This window comes from Ranitomeya imitator, chromosome 1 (genome assembly GCF_032444005.1).
Source record: "Ranitomeya imitator isolate aRanImi1 chromosome 1, aRanImi1.pri, whole genome shotgun sequence".
Lineage (NCBI taxonomy): Eukaryota > Metazoa > Chordata > Amphibia > Anura > Dendrobatidae > Ranitomeya > Ranitomeya imitator.
Genome location: NC_091282.1, coordinates 401809431 through 401826303, shown reverse-complemented (window position 1 = coordinate 401826303; position 16873 = coordinate 401809431). Strand labels below are relative to the sequence as shown.

Genomic DNA, 16873 nt, shown 5'->3' with positions numbered 1-16873 from the left:
TACGGGAGCCATTATTTCATACCAGATCGGAGGGTATGGAAACTAGGACCATCCCGGGGGTGGGAAAGGGAGTGACCAACCAAGGTGTTAATTGCTCATGCAAGGCTGTAGCCCTTGTTCTCTTCTAAGGGAGCCACACCATGTATTTTGTTGGAAGAAACCAGAACCCGCTGGCACCCCACATCTACCATGTGGCTGCCAGCACCAAGGCCTAACAACCAACTGGTAATTGTTGTATCTTCTGCCTTTACTCATTGTACTATCACCTGTATTTGCATATCGGACGACCGTATATGTATATCCATTGTGTATATAGCGTGCACTTAAAGGGAATCAGCCAGGTAAGGTCTTTGTAGTGTAGTAATAGTATCCTTAAATAGGGCTTGGGCAGCCCTTTCAGGATAAGGAATTTTTATTTTTCTACGTGACCCCCATTGCCTTGCTGTAAACCCAGGACAAATTTATTGCCTCGTGCCAGCATCTCAAGCATGTGTAAATGATGAATGAATAATCATCCCTTCCCCTGCCCATAATCCCACCCCTCTGTGCTGACGTCAGAGTTGGACTGCCGTATGCCAGAAGATTGCATCGCAATCCTCGGACTGGCCATTGTATCTCCTGACATTGATAGTGATAGCTACCTAGAATTACATACGGTCATGCTCATGTCAGGAGATCAGACGGCCAGTCTGAAGATTGCGATGCGATCCTTGGGCATATGGCAGTCTGACTGAATCAGTGACACTGGCTGGGAGGGGTGGTTGGGATTATAGGTAGGAAAAGGGGTGACTATTCATTAAACATATATACTCTTGGCTAATCAGTGAGGACTGTGCAGAGGGGTGGGCCAGATTATGGGCGGGATAGGGATGAATATTCATTTATCATTTACATATGCGTGACTAGCCGGCATGAGACAATAAATTTGTCTGGGGCCAAACAGATTAAATGGGGTTGGGAATCAATTGAACATTACCCCCATAGATATCAAATGAGAGAACACCCATGCAACATGCAAGTGCCCTCAAGGAATTGTTTCTGCACTCCCATGTTACCATGGGTAAGTGTTCTCATTTGCTATCAATGCACATGCACTTTACCGTTCTCTTTTCTTTTCATCTTGCCATTATGGCATAATGAATTACCCTCAGAAGATACTCGGGTGTGCTTCTTGATTTCAGCCTAAGCACCTTATTATCCCCCATAATCAGGTGGGGTCTCTGTGTGCGATGCATGTATTCTATGAAATTCTGTGGAATGAAATCCCAATTTATCGGACTCCTGCCTTATGACTGATAACTTCTCTTACCCAATTTCCTATTCCCGGGGTGATCATTTGAATTCTCTTATGTTTACCGCTTGTCATTTATTGCCATATGTATTGAAACTGTTATATAAAAAGGTATTCAATAAACTTATACTATATTGTTACTGATATAAACACAATCCTCAGATCAGAAAGCATGTTCTCAATCCATCATACCCTAAACTCAACGGTGCGGGGGGAGGAGGAGGCTATCGAAGCCAACGCTCAAGGAATATAGCCACACAAGAGGAAAAGAAGAGCACAAAAAGTCCCAGAATAAGATATCAAATTTATTCGGTAACTATACAATACAAATAAATGAGTAGTAGTAATCAATTGAAGATGAAGATAAATAGTAAATATCCTACGTGTAAAGCACTGGATCCTCCAATGTTCTAGTGTGGGGGGGGGGGGGGGGGGGGTAGTGTCAGACAGCCCCCTGAGGAAGCCCACGCAAAATGCGCGTTGGGGCTGCTACACTGGGTCCTCAGGTGGTGAAAATGGGTAAGGGTAGCTTTTGGCTCATCTAAAATGTTTATCGTTCCCTTAAAGTGACATACACTTTTTTTTACCAGGAGGTCTTATATGACTCCTTAGTGTTGGCTCTGTCCACCTACTATTTTTAATATATTCCACCTGTTAACTCTGTGAGGTTTATCTGATATTAGGTGAGCATTAGACTGTGTATTCTTTTTGTCTGTACTTACACTTATAATAACATGGGAACACCCACTGTTGGGTAGCACTTGCACTTTATTCTATTTTTGATTTGCTGCTATCTGCTACCCCACCTCCACTAGAACATTGGTGGATCCCATGCTGTACACCTAGGATATTTACGATTTAGCTTTATCTTCAATTGATTATTACTACTCATTTATTTGTATTGTATTGTTACCGAATACGTTTGATATATTTTTGTGCTCTTCTTTTCCTCTTGTGTGGCTATATTGTTACTGATGAAGTCAGCACTTTTTGTTCAACTATTTATTTGGAGTTTCTTCTTTAAAAAAAAAAAAAAAAAAAAAAAAAATTTGACCATAATTTATTCTGATAGAAAATATGCTACTGACACTATTTCTTTATTTAACTATCAGTGTTCCTGTGATCCCTTTAAGAAAGTAAGGATTGGCCTCATTAATAGCAGCCAATTCTAATTTCTTAAATGGGAAACAGACAGTAATTATATATTCTGCACAGTTTTGATATACTGTATGTGGATCCAATGCAAATAGGGCTTCAACTTACACAATTTTTTTCTTAAAGGAAATCCATCAGCATGCTTATACTAGGTAATCTGGGAGCAGCATGATCTAAGGACGGAAACCCTGATTCCAGTGATATGTCACTTTTGCTTTTTGTTGCTATTTCAATAAAATCAAAAAGTGTTTTATAAGCAGGAGACTTTCAGTACAGGACTAGTTATCTTGTGGCTTGTAGCCCTCCATCTCTTTGTAATCCGGTCCCCAGCACTGATCAGTAGCTTACTGTCAATGTATAGTGTACACATAAAGCTGCCAATCAGTGTTGTACTCAAGGTTATACAGAACGCCACATTCTGAGCTCTGCTAGATCTGCAGCAGAGAAAACTGATAGTAACAAAATGACACCATGCAGACAAGCAAGTGATACATCGACATGCTGGATTCAGACTCTCTGCTCCTACATCATGCTGCTGATAGATACTCTTTTTAAAATGAAAACTTACAATTGTTGCCTTAATTTGTCTTGGGCTCCCTTCAATTGTGAAGTGTTCACTCATCACCAGCATTCCACATTTAATTTACCATATGATCTAACGACTAAGTCACAGGAATACTTTTCATACAACCGAATCGTGGGATCTGCCGTGCATATTATGCCTGTTTAAAAGAAAAAATGAAATTGTGTAATGTCTATTCATCTTTCTTTAGATTGATGACATTGACTTGATAAGTGCAAATATGGAGAATGCTCTTGCTTCCATCGGAGGTTTTTGCTGTGGCCGATCGTTTGTTATTGATCATCAAGTACGTATATGTTTTCTAACTTCAAATGATATTCACGCTAATTTTATATACCGTATATACTCGAGTATAAGCAGAAACAACTAACCACAAAAAACTGGGAAAACGTATTGACTCGAGTATAACCAGGGTATTCATTGTCTACTCATGCCTTTCCTGGTATGCATGAATCCTCATCGCTCTCCTGGTCTGCATGGCCTCTTCATCCCTATCCTGGTCTGCATAGCCTCTTCCTCCCCATCTTGGTCTTCATGACCTTTTCATCCCCGTCCTGGTCTGCATAGCCTCCTCCTCCCCATTCTGGTCTGCATGGCCTCCTCCTCCCCATCCTGGTCTGCATGGCCTCCTCCTCCCCATCCTGGTCTGCATGGCCTCCTCCTCCCCATTCTGGTCCGCATGGCCTCCTCATCCCTATCCTGGTCTGCATGGCCTCCTCCTCCCCATCCTGGTCTGCATGGCCTCCTCCTCCCCATCCTGGTCTGCATGGCCTCCTCCTCCCCATCCTGGTCTGCCTGCCCTCCTCATCCCTATCCTGGTCTGCATGGCCTCCTCATCCTCATCCTGGTATGCGTGGCCTCCTCCATTTCCTGGTATGCGTGGCCTCCTCCTCCCCATCCTTGTCTGCGTGGCCTCCTCGTCTCTATCCTGGTATGATTGGCCCCCATTTCCATCCTTGTATGCATGGCCCCGAACAAAAACATAAAAAAACAACAAAAAAATTCACATCCTACTTACCTTCCTACGCTTTCAAACAGCGTTTTGTTCCGATGCCAGTAGGTGCTTTATGCTTGTAAGCAGCACATGGCAGGGACGTCATGCACAAGCAGAGCACAGCTGCCAGAATACTCCCAGCTCCCCAGGCAGGGACTATTTGCATGGAGGGCAATGAGTATCCATTGCTATTAAGTAGCACGCAGTGTCAGTCGCATGGGAGTGGAGAGATGTGAATATTCATTTTTCTAAAGTAGCGGGCACACGTGACTGCCCAGCAACTGCAGGAAGCCGGCTGATGCGACTACAGTGCCCACTATTATGGAGAAATTAATATTCACTGCCAGCACATTGAATATTCATATCTCTTTATCAGCGGCCACAGGCTTCAGCTGCAGCAGGCCGGCTCATGCCTCCTGTGACCCGCTGCTCCACTGTTGCCGCTCCCACTCTATCGTCTGGCACAGTCACTCGAGTATAAGCTGAAGGGGCGTTTTCAGCACAATAAAGTGTTGAAAAACTCAGCTTATACTCGAGTGTATACGATATATATATTTTTTTTATTCTATGTTTTATTTTTTATATCTTCCTATATTCTCTGTCGAAAAGATAAATGGTTTTAGACATACTTATGAGTAGAAGTCCAACAGACGAGTTGTCTATTTTTTTTTTTAAATTCGTTTATTGAATTCAGGAAAGATCATACACATTTTGTTTGTATTTATCATTATCCATTGATTACAGGAAATCACCATACATAGCCATGTATAAGATATTATAAGGATAATAAATTGTGCATGTTAATCATTAATGCCTTATTTTAAACCTTAACTGTAACTACATTAACTTCTAATAAAGCCTCTAATACTAACGTAATGCCGCTTACGAAAAAGAGTTCTAAATAAAACCCGCTCTGTTGGTAAATAGTGTCTAGAGAATCATACACCCTTTTCTTATGCGTATATTGAGTCCTTTTAACTTATATAGTATGACAGGATGAATTCCATCTTCCCCATATCTTCTCAAATTTAGTTGGACAACCCCTATTCTGATATAGCGTCCGCTCATACGGAATAATTGAGTTTACTAAGTCAACCCATGCTCTAAGAGATGGACCAGAACCTCCCATCCAACGCAGCGCCAACACCTTTCGTGCCATAAACAGTGATTCCCTCAGAAATATTCCCGTGTGGTGATCCCAAGCCTCCGCCTCCCATACTCCAAACAAACATACCAGTGGCTCAAGTGGAACAGGGATCGACACCAAAGATGTCAATAGTACCGTCACTTCTCTCCAATATTGAAAAATAACAGGACACTTCCATATCATATGGATAAAATCTGCGTCACCAGAGTGACACCTCAAGCAGTCTGATGAATGAAGACGGCCCATTTTAAAAAGACGAGTCGGGGTCAAATAAGATTGATAGATTATATACAGTTGGATCATCTTATTATTGATTGATGGGGAGACCTTAGTTGGAGATTCCAAGATTTCATCCCATTCTTCTCCCAGTGTATCCGGAAGAAGTCTCCCCCACTTTCCCTTAATTGAATCTATGGCAGATTCTTCACCTATGGATATCAGGTAGGTGTATAGAGAGGAAATGAGTCCCTGGGGGCCCTGTGAGTTAAGAATTCCTATTAACGGCAGAGTTGAAATAGCTCTACCCGCACCCGTGTTTCGTATATGTGATTGGAAGGCAGATCTTAGTTGCAGGTAGCGGAAAAATTGAGACTTCGGTATATTATGAGTATTTTGTAATTGTTCAAAAGAAACAAAAACCCCCTGGCTATGTATATTGCTCACCGTGAGAACGCCATGTGATATCCAAAATTCGGTAGACGGGTGACCCAATAATCCCGGAAAGTAACTATTGTTCCATAACGGCATTTCTGCTGCTATATCGACATATTGTGTCACTTTTTTAATTTGTCTCCATATTGATCGTGCCAGGCGGAGCAAAGGAAGCAAACGAGGGACAGCAATTTTCTCCATCTCTAAAAAACCCATCGGGCAATCAACTTTAGCTGAATGTAATATATGGCTTTCAGAGTTGGGAAGAGATTTCCCGGGCATCCACTCACTTATCATTTTGGCCTGCCCAGCAAGGTAATACAGATAGAAGTCCGGCAAAGCCGCCCCGCCCCCCTGTTTGGGTCTCTGCAGGGTGGATAATTTAAGTTTAGGTCTAGCCTTCCCCCATATGAAGGATGTAGTAAGGGAGTTTAGGGTTGCAAAGAAAGATTTAGGTATTAAAACGGCACTATGTTGAAAACAGTAGCTCAATTTTGGGAGTAAAATCATTTTGATCAGGTTGATACGACCAGCTACAGATAGCGGGAGCTTGTCCCAGGTAGCATATTTAGATTTAACCACGTCAATTAGTGGATATATATTGAGATGTAAATCTAGGTGACTGCGCTGAGTCATATGTATCCCGAGGTACTTAAAATTGGAGACAATGGGCAGCAGCGAGAGGGTTTCAAGGCTTGGCATTGGGGTATGAGAGAGAGGCATCAGAGCAGACTTGTCCCAATTTATACATAGGCCAGAAAACTTACTAAATTTATCAATCATCGTTATTACTTTTGGTAATGTATCTTCTGTCTGGTCCATAAACACCACCATATCATCAGCATAAAGACCTATAGTGTCCACCCGATCAGCAATATGTATCCCTTTAATATCTACAGAGGACCTCATCCGTATTGCCAAGGCTTCTATTGCCAAGGCAAATAAAGCTGGGGAGAGAGGGCATCCCTGGCGAGTTCCCCTATGCAGAGAAAATGGTGCAGACACAGAGCCGTTTACCACCATTCGCGCCCCAGGCTTCGCATATAATGTACCTATCCCTCTCAGAAATTTATTCCCAAACCCATATTTCCGTAGACATGCAATTAGAAAAGACCACTCGAGGGAATCAAAAGCCTTGGCTGCGTCCAGCGAAGCCAATGCCCACTTATTGTCCGGTTCTAGTGAACTATATTGAATAACTGATTGCACCCGCCTGATATTAATAGAGGTATTTTTCCCGGGCATAAAACCAGTTTGATCTGGGTGTATGAGATCCAATATGATCGTATTCAGTCTAGTAGCTAGAATTTTCGTAAAAATTTTATAGTCAACATTCACCAAAGAAATTGGTCTATATGATCCACAATCTAGAGGATCCTTCCCTTCCTTCCTGAGCACGACAATATTAGCATCATAAAATGTTTCAGGTACAGATTCACCCTCCCATATTCCCCTAAGTACCTTTAGCAATATAGGTGCCAATTTATCACGGTATTTCCTGTAAAATTCAATGGGGAACCCATCAGGTCCCGGGGCCTTCCCAGTAGCCATATCCGCTATTGCATGTTCTACCTCTTCCAGGGTGAATTCAGCCTCCATAAGGGCTCGTTGAGATGGGCTTAGCAAAGGGAATGTTATATCTGATAGATAATCCAAGCATTCATCAACATCAAGACCACTTTTAGACTTGTATAACAAAATGTAGTAATCGTAAAAGCTCTGAAGTATTTTATCAGTAGAGGATACCAACGAGTCATCAGACGCCCGGATCTGCAATATTGTGTTGGAGGTGTTATGTTGCCGCACCAAGAAGGCCAGGAGTGTGCTGGCTTGATTGCCCAGCTCAAAATAGGACTGCCGAGTAAAAAATAGTTTGCGTTTTGACTTAGCATCTGCATGCTGGTTATATAGTCTCTGGGAAGTAAGCCATTCAATTCTATTACTGCTGGACTGATTAGCTATATAAGTGGCCTCTGAGTCTTTTAATCTTTGCTCTATCTCCTCGTCCTCCCTCGCCGTTACCCTCTTGATATAGGAAATAGTTGAAGACAAGCATCCTCTCAGGTATGCCTTCAGGGTATCCCAAAATAAACCAGAGTTTTGGAGTTCCGAATGTGTTAGAGTAAAAACGTTTAACTGATCAACCGTCCTATCACTAGAGTCTATCAATTTCAACCAAAAGGGATTCAATTTCCAGAACCTATTACTATTATCGGATTGCTCATATTTAAGTTTTAGAATAATTGGACTATGGTCCGAGATCCCCCGATTACCATGTTCAATGCTATCCACCCGTAATGCCAACTCACTCGACCCAAATATATAGTCTATTCTAGATAGAGATTGTCTAGTTGACGAGTGGCAGGTGTACCCTCTAACTTCCGGATGATTTATTCTCCATAAATCTAACCACCCGCTCCCGTTCATAAACAATGCTAATTGAGAGGGTTGTTGAGGTAAAGTGTCCCCTGGTGTTACGTCATCCAGTCTCAATCTATCCATGGATTGATTCATAACTAAGTTAAAGTCCCCCATACAAATAACCTTGGCTTCTGGATATTTTAAGGAGAAGCCTAGAGCCATACGGAGGATTGACACATTAGCAGGAGGAGGATTATAGATGCACAACAACACATACTCTCGTGAATTAATAAATGCATGCACAAAAACGAAACGGCCTTCTGGATCACGTCTCGCCTCCCTGGCCTCCCATCTGACCTCCTTGTGTATCAGCAGAGAAACCCCTCTAGAGTAGCTAGTGTGGAATGTGTGCAAGGACCATTGTACCCACGATTTCTGCATACATCGAACTGTGTCCCTTGTTAAATGTGTCTCTATTAGTGCCACAACATGAGGGTGGTATTTTTTTATCTGCGAAAACACCTTAATTTTCTTTCGTGGGGTCTTTATACCTCGTATGTTCCAGGTCATACATATAATTTCAGCCCCCATGTTTACTCTCAAAGGGAAAATTAATGCATATCATTACTATTCGGGTGTAGTTCAGCGGCATTACACAGAGCAAAGAGTCAGCATTAGCGGCAACTATACTTAGTAAACAACTAAATCTAATACATAAAACCAAATTGAACAAAACTTGAACAATAGAGGAGTATATTTCCATACTCCCACAGTCAAATTGAAAAAGGGATACCCTCACTGGATTCAGTGTCCGGTATTGTTGACATTTCCTGCACCCAGACAGAGAGCTCTATCTATACTGCCATTAGTCAGGGAACCCAGGTCAGGAGTCCTCCGCATTCGATCCCACACGGGACCGCAGCCACTCGATCGCCTCCGCTGGGTCTGTGAAAAATAAGGAGGAGCCCTTATAAATAATACGGAGCCGGGCCGGATAAAGCATAGAGTAGACAATGTTCTTCTCTCTAAGTTGTTTCTTGACATCTATAAATCGTGCCCGCTGCTTTTGAAGCTCCATGGAAAAATCTGGAAAGATCGATATGGTAGCATTATCGAATTTAATGAGGCCCTTCTGTCGCGCCAAGCGAAGGATGGTGTCTCTGTCTCTACAATTAAGGAGACGCGCCAGAAAAGGTCGCGGAGGGGCTCCAGGAGGGAGAGGTCTCGTCGGGACCCTATGGGCCCTCTCCACTGAAAATGTTGAGGAGAATCCATCTCCCAATGAAGACTTAAGCCATTCCTCCAGAAATTGCTCAGGCTGCTGGCCCTCTGACCGCTCCGGGAGACCTATAATTCGGATATTATTGCGGCGCAGCCTATTTTCCAAGTCGTCTGCCTTTTGCTTCCAGGCATTCACGGATCCAGCAGCTTTATTCAGTTTAGCTTCCATAGGGGTGATAGTGTCCTCTATATGAGACACCCTCGTTTCAACCTCTGAGATGCGCCCTCTCATAGCCTGCATGTCATGTCGCAGGCGCCCCACCTCAGTATGCACATTTTCTATTTTCTCCGTGAGAGATGATCTAGTGAGAGATATAGCTTGCATCAACTGTTCTGATGCCTGTTTAAGAGTCAGTTCATCCTCTCCTCTCTCCTCATTACCATCAGAGGGGCGACCTTTGCGCTGAGATTGTGCGGGGTTATTTCTAAGACTGCGCACATTATCAGGAGGATCATCCTTGGCATATTTTTTTAATTTTTCAGCGGCTGCAGCTCCTCTAGGGTGCTGCATGATGAGTGTTCACAAGAAGATTATGCAAAGCGACCTCAGAGGCAATTATGGGGAAGTTCAGAGATAGTCACTGTAACACGCAGGCTGTGTAGTTTCACAGTTACCACCGGGGAAGCAGCTAGAAAGGGGTTAATCCCTGTAGTGTTATGGCACTAGTAGGGACAATGTCCACCCGACAGGGGGGCGCAGGTCCCACTTTTTCAGGGCCCACACTGCACCACCCCTACTTCTTCAGGCACACTCTCACTGCCCAGCACCGCTGATGTAATTAAAAGCGCAACTCCCTATCTGCCAGGGTGTGCGCTATATTAATGGCCGCTGCCCCAGGCACGTACCGACACCTGCCAGTCCTCACCGCTCCTGCGTGCAAGCTCCCCGTCTCACTCTCCAGCACCATTCACCGCCGCTGCTTCCAAGATGAAAGGGATTCAGCAGCGAGCAGCGCCGTGTTCCATGCTCCCTCTCTGCTCCCACGTGCAGGTGCCCCGCTGCTCTCACCAGCGCGGTCAGCCGCCGTTGCCTCCGGGATGATAGGGGGCTCAGCTCCAGCAAAAGGCAGCGCCGCGTCCTGTGCTTCCTGGCGCGTGCTCTGAAAATGGCCGCCGTCACCTGCGGGGATCTCCTGTCCGCTCCGGTTCCTGCGGCTCCCGACTCCACGGATGTCTGTAGCGGTCCCCCAAAGATCTAGAGGGCTCTCTGGTATGTAGGACTCCGATTCGGGTTGGCACCACTCGGTCCCAATCAGTATTTGTGGCAGATATATCTCAGGATATACGGAGCTCTCTTAAGATGCTTCCGTCTTCTTCGGCTACATAGCCACGCCCCCCGAGTTGTCTATTTTATTTTATATACAAGTGCTTATCACTAAATTAGAATATCATCAAAAAGTTAATTTATTTCAGTTCTTCAATAGAAAAAGTGACACTCCTATATTCTATAGAGCCATTACAAACAAAGTGATTTATTTCAAGTGTTTATTTCTGTTAATGTTAATGATTACGGCTTACAACTGTGACGCCCAGGAGACCGGGATGCCCAGCACCGGACCAATGGAGTCTGTCTCTTGAGGGGGATGTCACGGGTGGCTTGACCCGGTGCTGTGGCCTCAGGCAATGCACAGTGTAAGGGGTATCATGAGGGGACAGGCACTTACTTGATCAGCAGCAGGTTCTCCCAGCGGTGACGATCCCGATCCTGGATAGATGGCTATTGTCCAAATGAAAGACTGAGGCACTGAAACGTTTAACCAGTTTACTTTAACATAAAAGGATTTACAACCAGTCCTGTCACCGGAGTCTGTATGGGAACTCTGAGTTACTTTGACCCTGCCGGGGTCTTCGCCTCTTATTGTGCGCAATTTCTGTGTGGCCTTGCTGCTGTATGTGAACTGGCTGCCGGCCCAATCTGTCCCCTCCGGGTCCTGGTTCGACGGGCAACCCAAGTCCTTTTATCGGTTTACCCCCTCTGGGAGTACCGCTGAACTCTGTGTCTGTTGCTGCGTCCGGCCCTAGTGAAGCTGATATCACCTCACGTTTTTCCGGTTGCTGTATTATATATAATGAATACAGCCACGGATCCGGTATCCGTCTTTGCGCCTGTTCTGGGTAGTGATTAATGCTACCCGGTTCTCACAATGTCCTTTTTCTCTATCCCTCTTCTCCTCAGGCCGGTGATTTAGGCCTGGTAACAATCATAGGGCTGTTAGAAATTCAGCTGTATGACCTCTCACTTTCAGCTCCTTAGCCCAACTGCCATTTCTTCTCTCAGACCAGAATGGATCAAGGGGAGTCTCTGGAGCTCCCCCTTCTGGCCGGAGGTGGTAGTGCAGTCTTGCTATTTTAGTATTTGTACTTACTGTCAGTAACTATTTTTGTGGCAAATACCCCTAGGGGTGCCACATTCCCCCTTAGTTAAGAACAGTACTCCGGGACTGTGGGACAATAACATTTTGAAATAACAATTAATATGTACAGAGTCTTAAAAATGAAAAGTTACAAAAACCACTCAAGGAAACAAAAATAGAGTTCTGTAAAAAAGTCACTTCAAATAGCGTCCATTAATACAGTTCTATCCTTGAAGGTATTAGGAAAGGCACTGTACTTAGTGTCCAGGAATTTAGTTCCATTTTTCCAACGGAGTTATCAATATAAAGTCTAAAGAAAGTTCAAAAAGAGCAAAAAGCAAAGTTCAAAAAGCAGTCTTTCCGGAGCTTTGATTTAGTGCCTCCGGGCTGATAAAAAGTTCAAGAATATGCAATAAGTTCATACAGACAAGTCTCTGTAGGCACTGGGCTTAAACGTTGCAGACTGATAACAATGACTATACTACATTTTCTGTTTAACTATATACGGCATAACATATATACAATTCACATTATGAGCTTTATAGTTGGTAATCTGCATACCTGGCCGGTAATTGACCCTGGGTACTACGCTGTGATCTACGTAATAGCGGTGTCTCTTCATGTGGTGTACTACTGTCTACTGCGGATGTAGTATCTGCCCGCTCTGCTAAAGATAATTCCACGACTATGGAGTTGGCAAGTCCACCGTGAATGGGATTACTCTGACCAGGAATCTGTTCTTCCTGGCCTGGAACCTCCTGTAGTACGGGGTCAGCCTCTTCCTGTCTTGGGACTTCTGGTATTGGGTTTGGTGTTGGGTAAAAGGCCACCATGGGAACCACTACTGCACCATGGTATGTTAGTAGGGTTTTGGGAAAGTCTCCTATACAGGTGTGATACACTTCCTCTTCTTTTTCCTTTACTGGTTGAACCTGTATGGGTTGAATAACTTCTGGTTCTGGCTGGACAACGTCTGGCTCTTTCAATGCTTCCGGACACAATTTAAGATTGTCTCTTGACACTAGTACAGATGTTAAGCCTCCGTTTTTGCTAATGAGACACATTTTAGGATTATCCACTCTTGTTGGTAAAACTGTGTAGGGTACGGCTTCCCACTGATTGTCCAGTTTATTGGTTCGACGATTTCTCTTGAGCACTTGGTCACCCGGTCTTAATGGGGTCGCTAGAGCATTCTGGTTGAAAGTTCGCTCTTGTCTTTCTCTAGTTTGCTGAAGGCTTCTTTCCACACTCTCTTGCACTTGGCGATACTGCTTTTGCCGTATGATATCCCAATTGGAGTCTTGAACTTCTGCGTCTGGTTTCAGAATTCCCATTTCTAGATCGATTGGTAATTGGCCGGGTCTTGCACGCATAAGGTAAGCTGGGGTGCAGTTGGTGGAGCTCACCGGGACATGATTATACAGATCCACCAAGTCAGGCAATTTCTCTGGCCATTGATTCCTTTCTGTCTCAGGTAAAGTCTTTAGTAGGTCTATTACAATATGGTTCATCTTCTCGCATAAGCCGTTTGTTTGTGGATGATAGGCCGTCGTCCGGATCTTTTTGCAACCATACATATTACAGAATTCTCTGAAGATCTCTGATTCAAAGGCTGTACCTTGGTCGGTGAGAACCTGTTCCGGATATCCATGGGGTCTACAAAAGTACGTTTGGAACGCTTTGGCTGCTGTTTTTGCTGTCAGATCTTTTACGGGTACTACTACCAAGAAACGTGAATAATGGTCCACGATGGTCAAGGCATAGACATAGCCGGACCGGCTTGGTGTCAACTTCACGTGGTCCATGGCTACAAGTTCAAGTGGTTGTTTGGTGATTATGGGCTGCAGTGGTGCTCTTTGGTTCTTTTGATCGTTTCTTCTGAGGTTGCACGGGCCACAATTTCTGCACCACTGTTCGATTGATTTTCTCATCCCGACCCAATAAAATCTTTCTCTTAGAAGTACTTCTAACTTTTTCCAACCGAAGTGACCAGCACCATTATGGTAAGCTTCGAGGACCATCTTCACATCTTGTTTAGGCACAATAATCTGCCAAACCAATTCATGTGTTTTCGGATTGGTGTATCTTCTACAGAGCTTCCCTTGATACAGGAACATTTTGCCTCTCTCTTTCCAGAGTTGATGCGTCTCTTCTGGGGCATCCTCATCGGGATATGCACTTTGCTCAGTCAACAGTTCCTTCACCAACTTCACAGCCGGTTTGCTGTCTTGGGTGTCAGCCCATCTATGGTGTGCTAACGGATTAAAATTCACCTCTTGTTGTTTCTGATAGGTACTTGACTGATGACGTTTTGCCTTGGGACGATGGAAGGCTGGTAGTTCAATTTCTTCAAGCTCCCCCGTTTCCTCTTCTACATCTCTCAAGTGTGGCATCCGGGATAGGGCATCGGCATTTCCATTCTTGCGACCTGCTCGATACTTGATTATGAAGTTGTAATTAGATAACCGGGCTATCCATCGCTGTTCTAACGCACCTAATTTGGCTGTGTCCAGGTGGGTCAACGGATTGTTGTCAGTATAGACAATAAATTCTGCAGCGGCCAGATAGTGTTTGAAACGCTCCGTCACAGCCCAAACTACTGCCAGTAGTTCCAATTTGAAGGAGCTGTAATTTTCTGAATTTCTTTCAGTAGGCCGGAGCTTTCTACTTGCAAAGGCGATGACTTTCTCCCGACCTTCTTGCTTTTGTGACAGCACCGCTCCTAGTCCCACATTACTGGCATCGGTGTAGAGGATGAAAGGTTGATGGTAATCTGGGTATGCCAGAACCTCTTCTCCAGTTAGTGCCTTCTTTAGTTGTTCAAAGGAGTCTTCCCTTTCGTCGTTCCACTGAAAAGGAGGGTTTCGGTTTGAAGGTTTCTTCGTCTGCCCTACCAAGGTGTCTTGCAAGGGTGCTGCCAACTTGGTAAATCCTTTTATAAATCTGCGATAGTAACCCACCAATCCCAGGAATTGTCTCACTTCTTTTGCGCTGGTAGGTCTTGGCCAATCCCTTATGGCGCTTATTTTCTCGGGATCTGGTGCTACTCCCTCCGAGCTCACGATGTGTCCCAGGTACTGTACCTTTGGCTTGAGAAGGTGACATTTGGATGGCTTGACTTTCATGCCATACCTGGATAAGGCTTCGAACACTTCTGCCAGGTCTATTAAGTGTTGTTCGTAAGTCTTTGAGTAGACGATCACATCATCTAGGTACAGGAGGACGGTCTCGAAGTTCTTGTGTCCGAGGCAGCATTCCATCAGCCGCTGGAAGGTACCGGATGCGTTGCAGAGTCCAAACGGCATGCGATTAAATTCACATAGACCCATTGGTGTGGTGAATGCCGTCTTTTCCTTATCTCTCTCAGCCACAGGGACTTGCCAATACCCGCTTGTTAAGTCTAAGGTGGAAAAATAATTAGCAGATTTCAAAGCAGTTAAGGACTCTTCTATCCTAGGCAAGGGGTAGGCGTCTTTATGGGTGATGTTATTAATCTTCCGGTAGTCTACGCACATTCTCATGGTTCCGTCCTTTTTTTTGACAATCACTAGAGGGGCCGCCCAGGGGCTACAGCTGTCTCTTATTACCCCGGCCTGTTTCATTTCCCTCAGCATATCTTTTGCACATTGATAGTGAGCGGGCGGTATGGGTCTATATCTTTCTTTTATTGGGGGATGGTCACCTGTGGGGATTGTGTGTTCTACCCCTTCTATCCGTCCGAAGTCCAATGGGTGTTTACTGAAGACTTGTTCATATTCCGTCAATAGCCTATACACCCCTTGTTTTTGATGGGTAGGTGTTGAATTTATGCCCACGTGTAGCTGTTGGCACCAATCCTCCATTTCTCCATCTGAGCCATTGCCTTCCACCTGACAGGTTGGTTCTAAGGGCTCAATGGTTGTGATGGCATTGTTGTCAACAGTATATAGCTTTGCCATTGTAGCATACCTTGGCAAAGTGACCTCTTCCTCTCCACAGTTCAAAAGTCGTACCGGCACTCGTCCCCGGTGTACCTCGACTATCCCTCGTGCTGTGAGTATAGTGGGCCTGCTGTCGGTGTACACTGGTTCTATTAAGGCTTGATAATCTCGTCCCTTAGTACCAATGGCTGCTCTACACCATACCAGCATTTCTGTTTTTGGTGGGATTACAATAGACGTTGGATCACTTACCCTCACACTGCCGATTTCTCCACCTGCAACTTCTACCTGTTGCCTTAACATCAATACTTTTATTTCCCTCCGGAGAACTCTCTGCTGGCAGGATTGGGCAGTTTCAGCAATTTGCTGTAAGACAGAAATGACTTCGGAAAAGCAGTTCTCTAACACATTCATTCCTATCAATACAGTTGGTTCACAGTTCCGCCGGTCAACATCAACAACAATTATACCCTGCTTCTTCAATTCTACTTTACCAATCTTTATGGTCATCTCCCTGAATCCTAGTTTCGGTACCAACTTACCATTACTGGCCCATATATCTAGTTCAACATCAGAGGGCCCTTTATCAATATCTGCATCAGCCCAGTACCTCTTATAAAGGATATACGGTATAGATGAAATCTGGGAACCTGTGTCCAGCAAAGCGTTGAGGGGAATTCCGTCCAGCACGATAGGGATAATGGGTCGTCCTCCGATGTACCTGTCGTGCCAGGGTGTTGGGCCTTGAAAGTTCATTCCTGCGAAGCGGCCCGCATTCCCAGGGGATTCCCGTTTAAATCACAATCTCGTGCAAAGTGGCCCGGCTGCTGGCAACGGCGGCAAATGGGCTGTCCATCCGGTTGGTAGCGGTCGCGGGGTCGTCCTCTCCATGTCGAGTATCTCCGGGGTCTCATCCATGGAACATCCTCTCTACAGTTTGCCAACTCCATCTTGTGTCCTCTCATCTCCTGCATGGTTTTAGCCATTGAAGCAACAACATCAGCTAAAGAGTCAAGCTTTTGTTGAAGAGCCTCATTAGTACTGGGCCCCAGGGGCTTAGCAATGGCCCCAGACATAGCTGATGTCACTGGCACTCCCTGTTGTTGAGGTGCCTCTGCCATGGGTTGCGCAGGATC

At 44.7% G+C, this 16873-nt stretch overlaps 1 protein-coding gene across 1 annotated transcript in view; it reads left to right on the top strand.

The window, feature by feature from the left end:
• The window catches only part of SPTLC1 (serine palmitoyltransferase long chain base subunit 1), a 96067-nt gene that overhangs the window by 55028 nt on the left and 24166 nt on the right, over positions 1-16873 (top strand). Inside the window, exon 10 of the mRNA XM_069762340.1 lies at positions 3220-3315. Coding sequence (XP_069618441.1) covers positions 3220-3315 — 96 coding nt within the window. The remainder of the gene's footprint in view (positions 1-3219; positions 3316-16873) is intronic.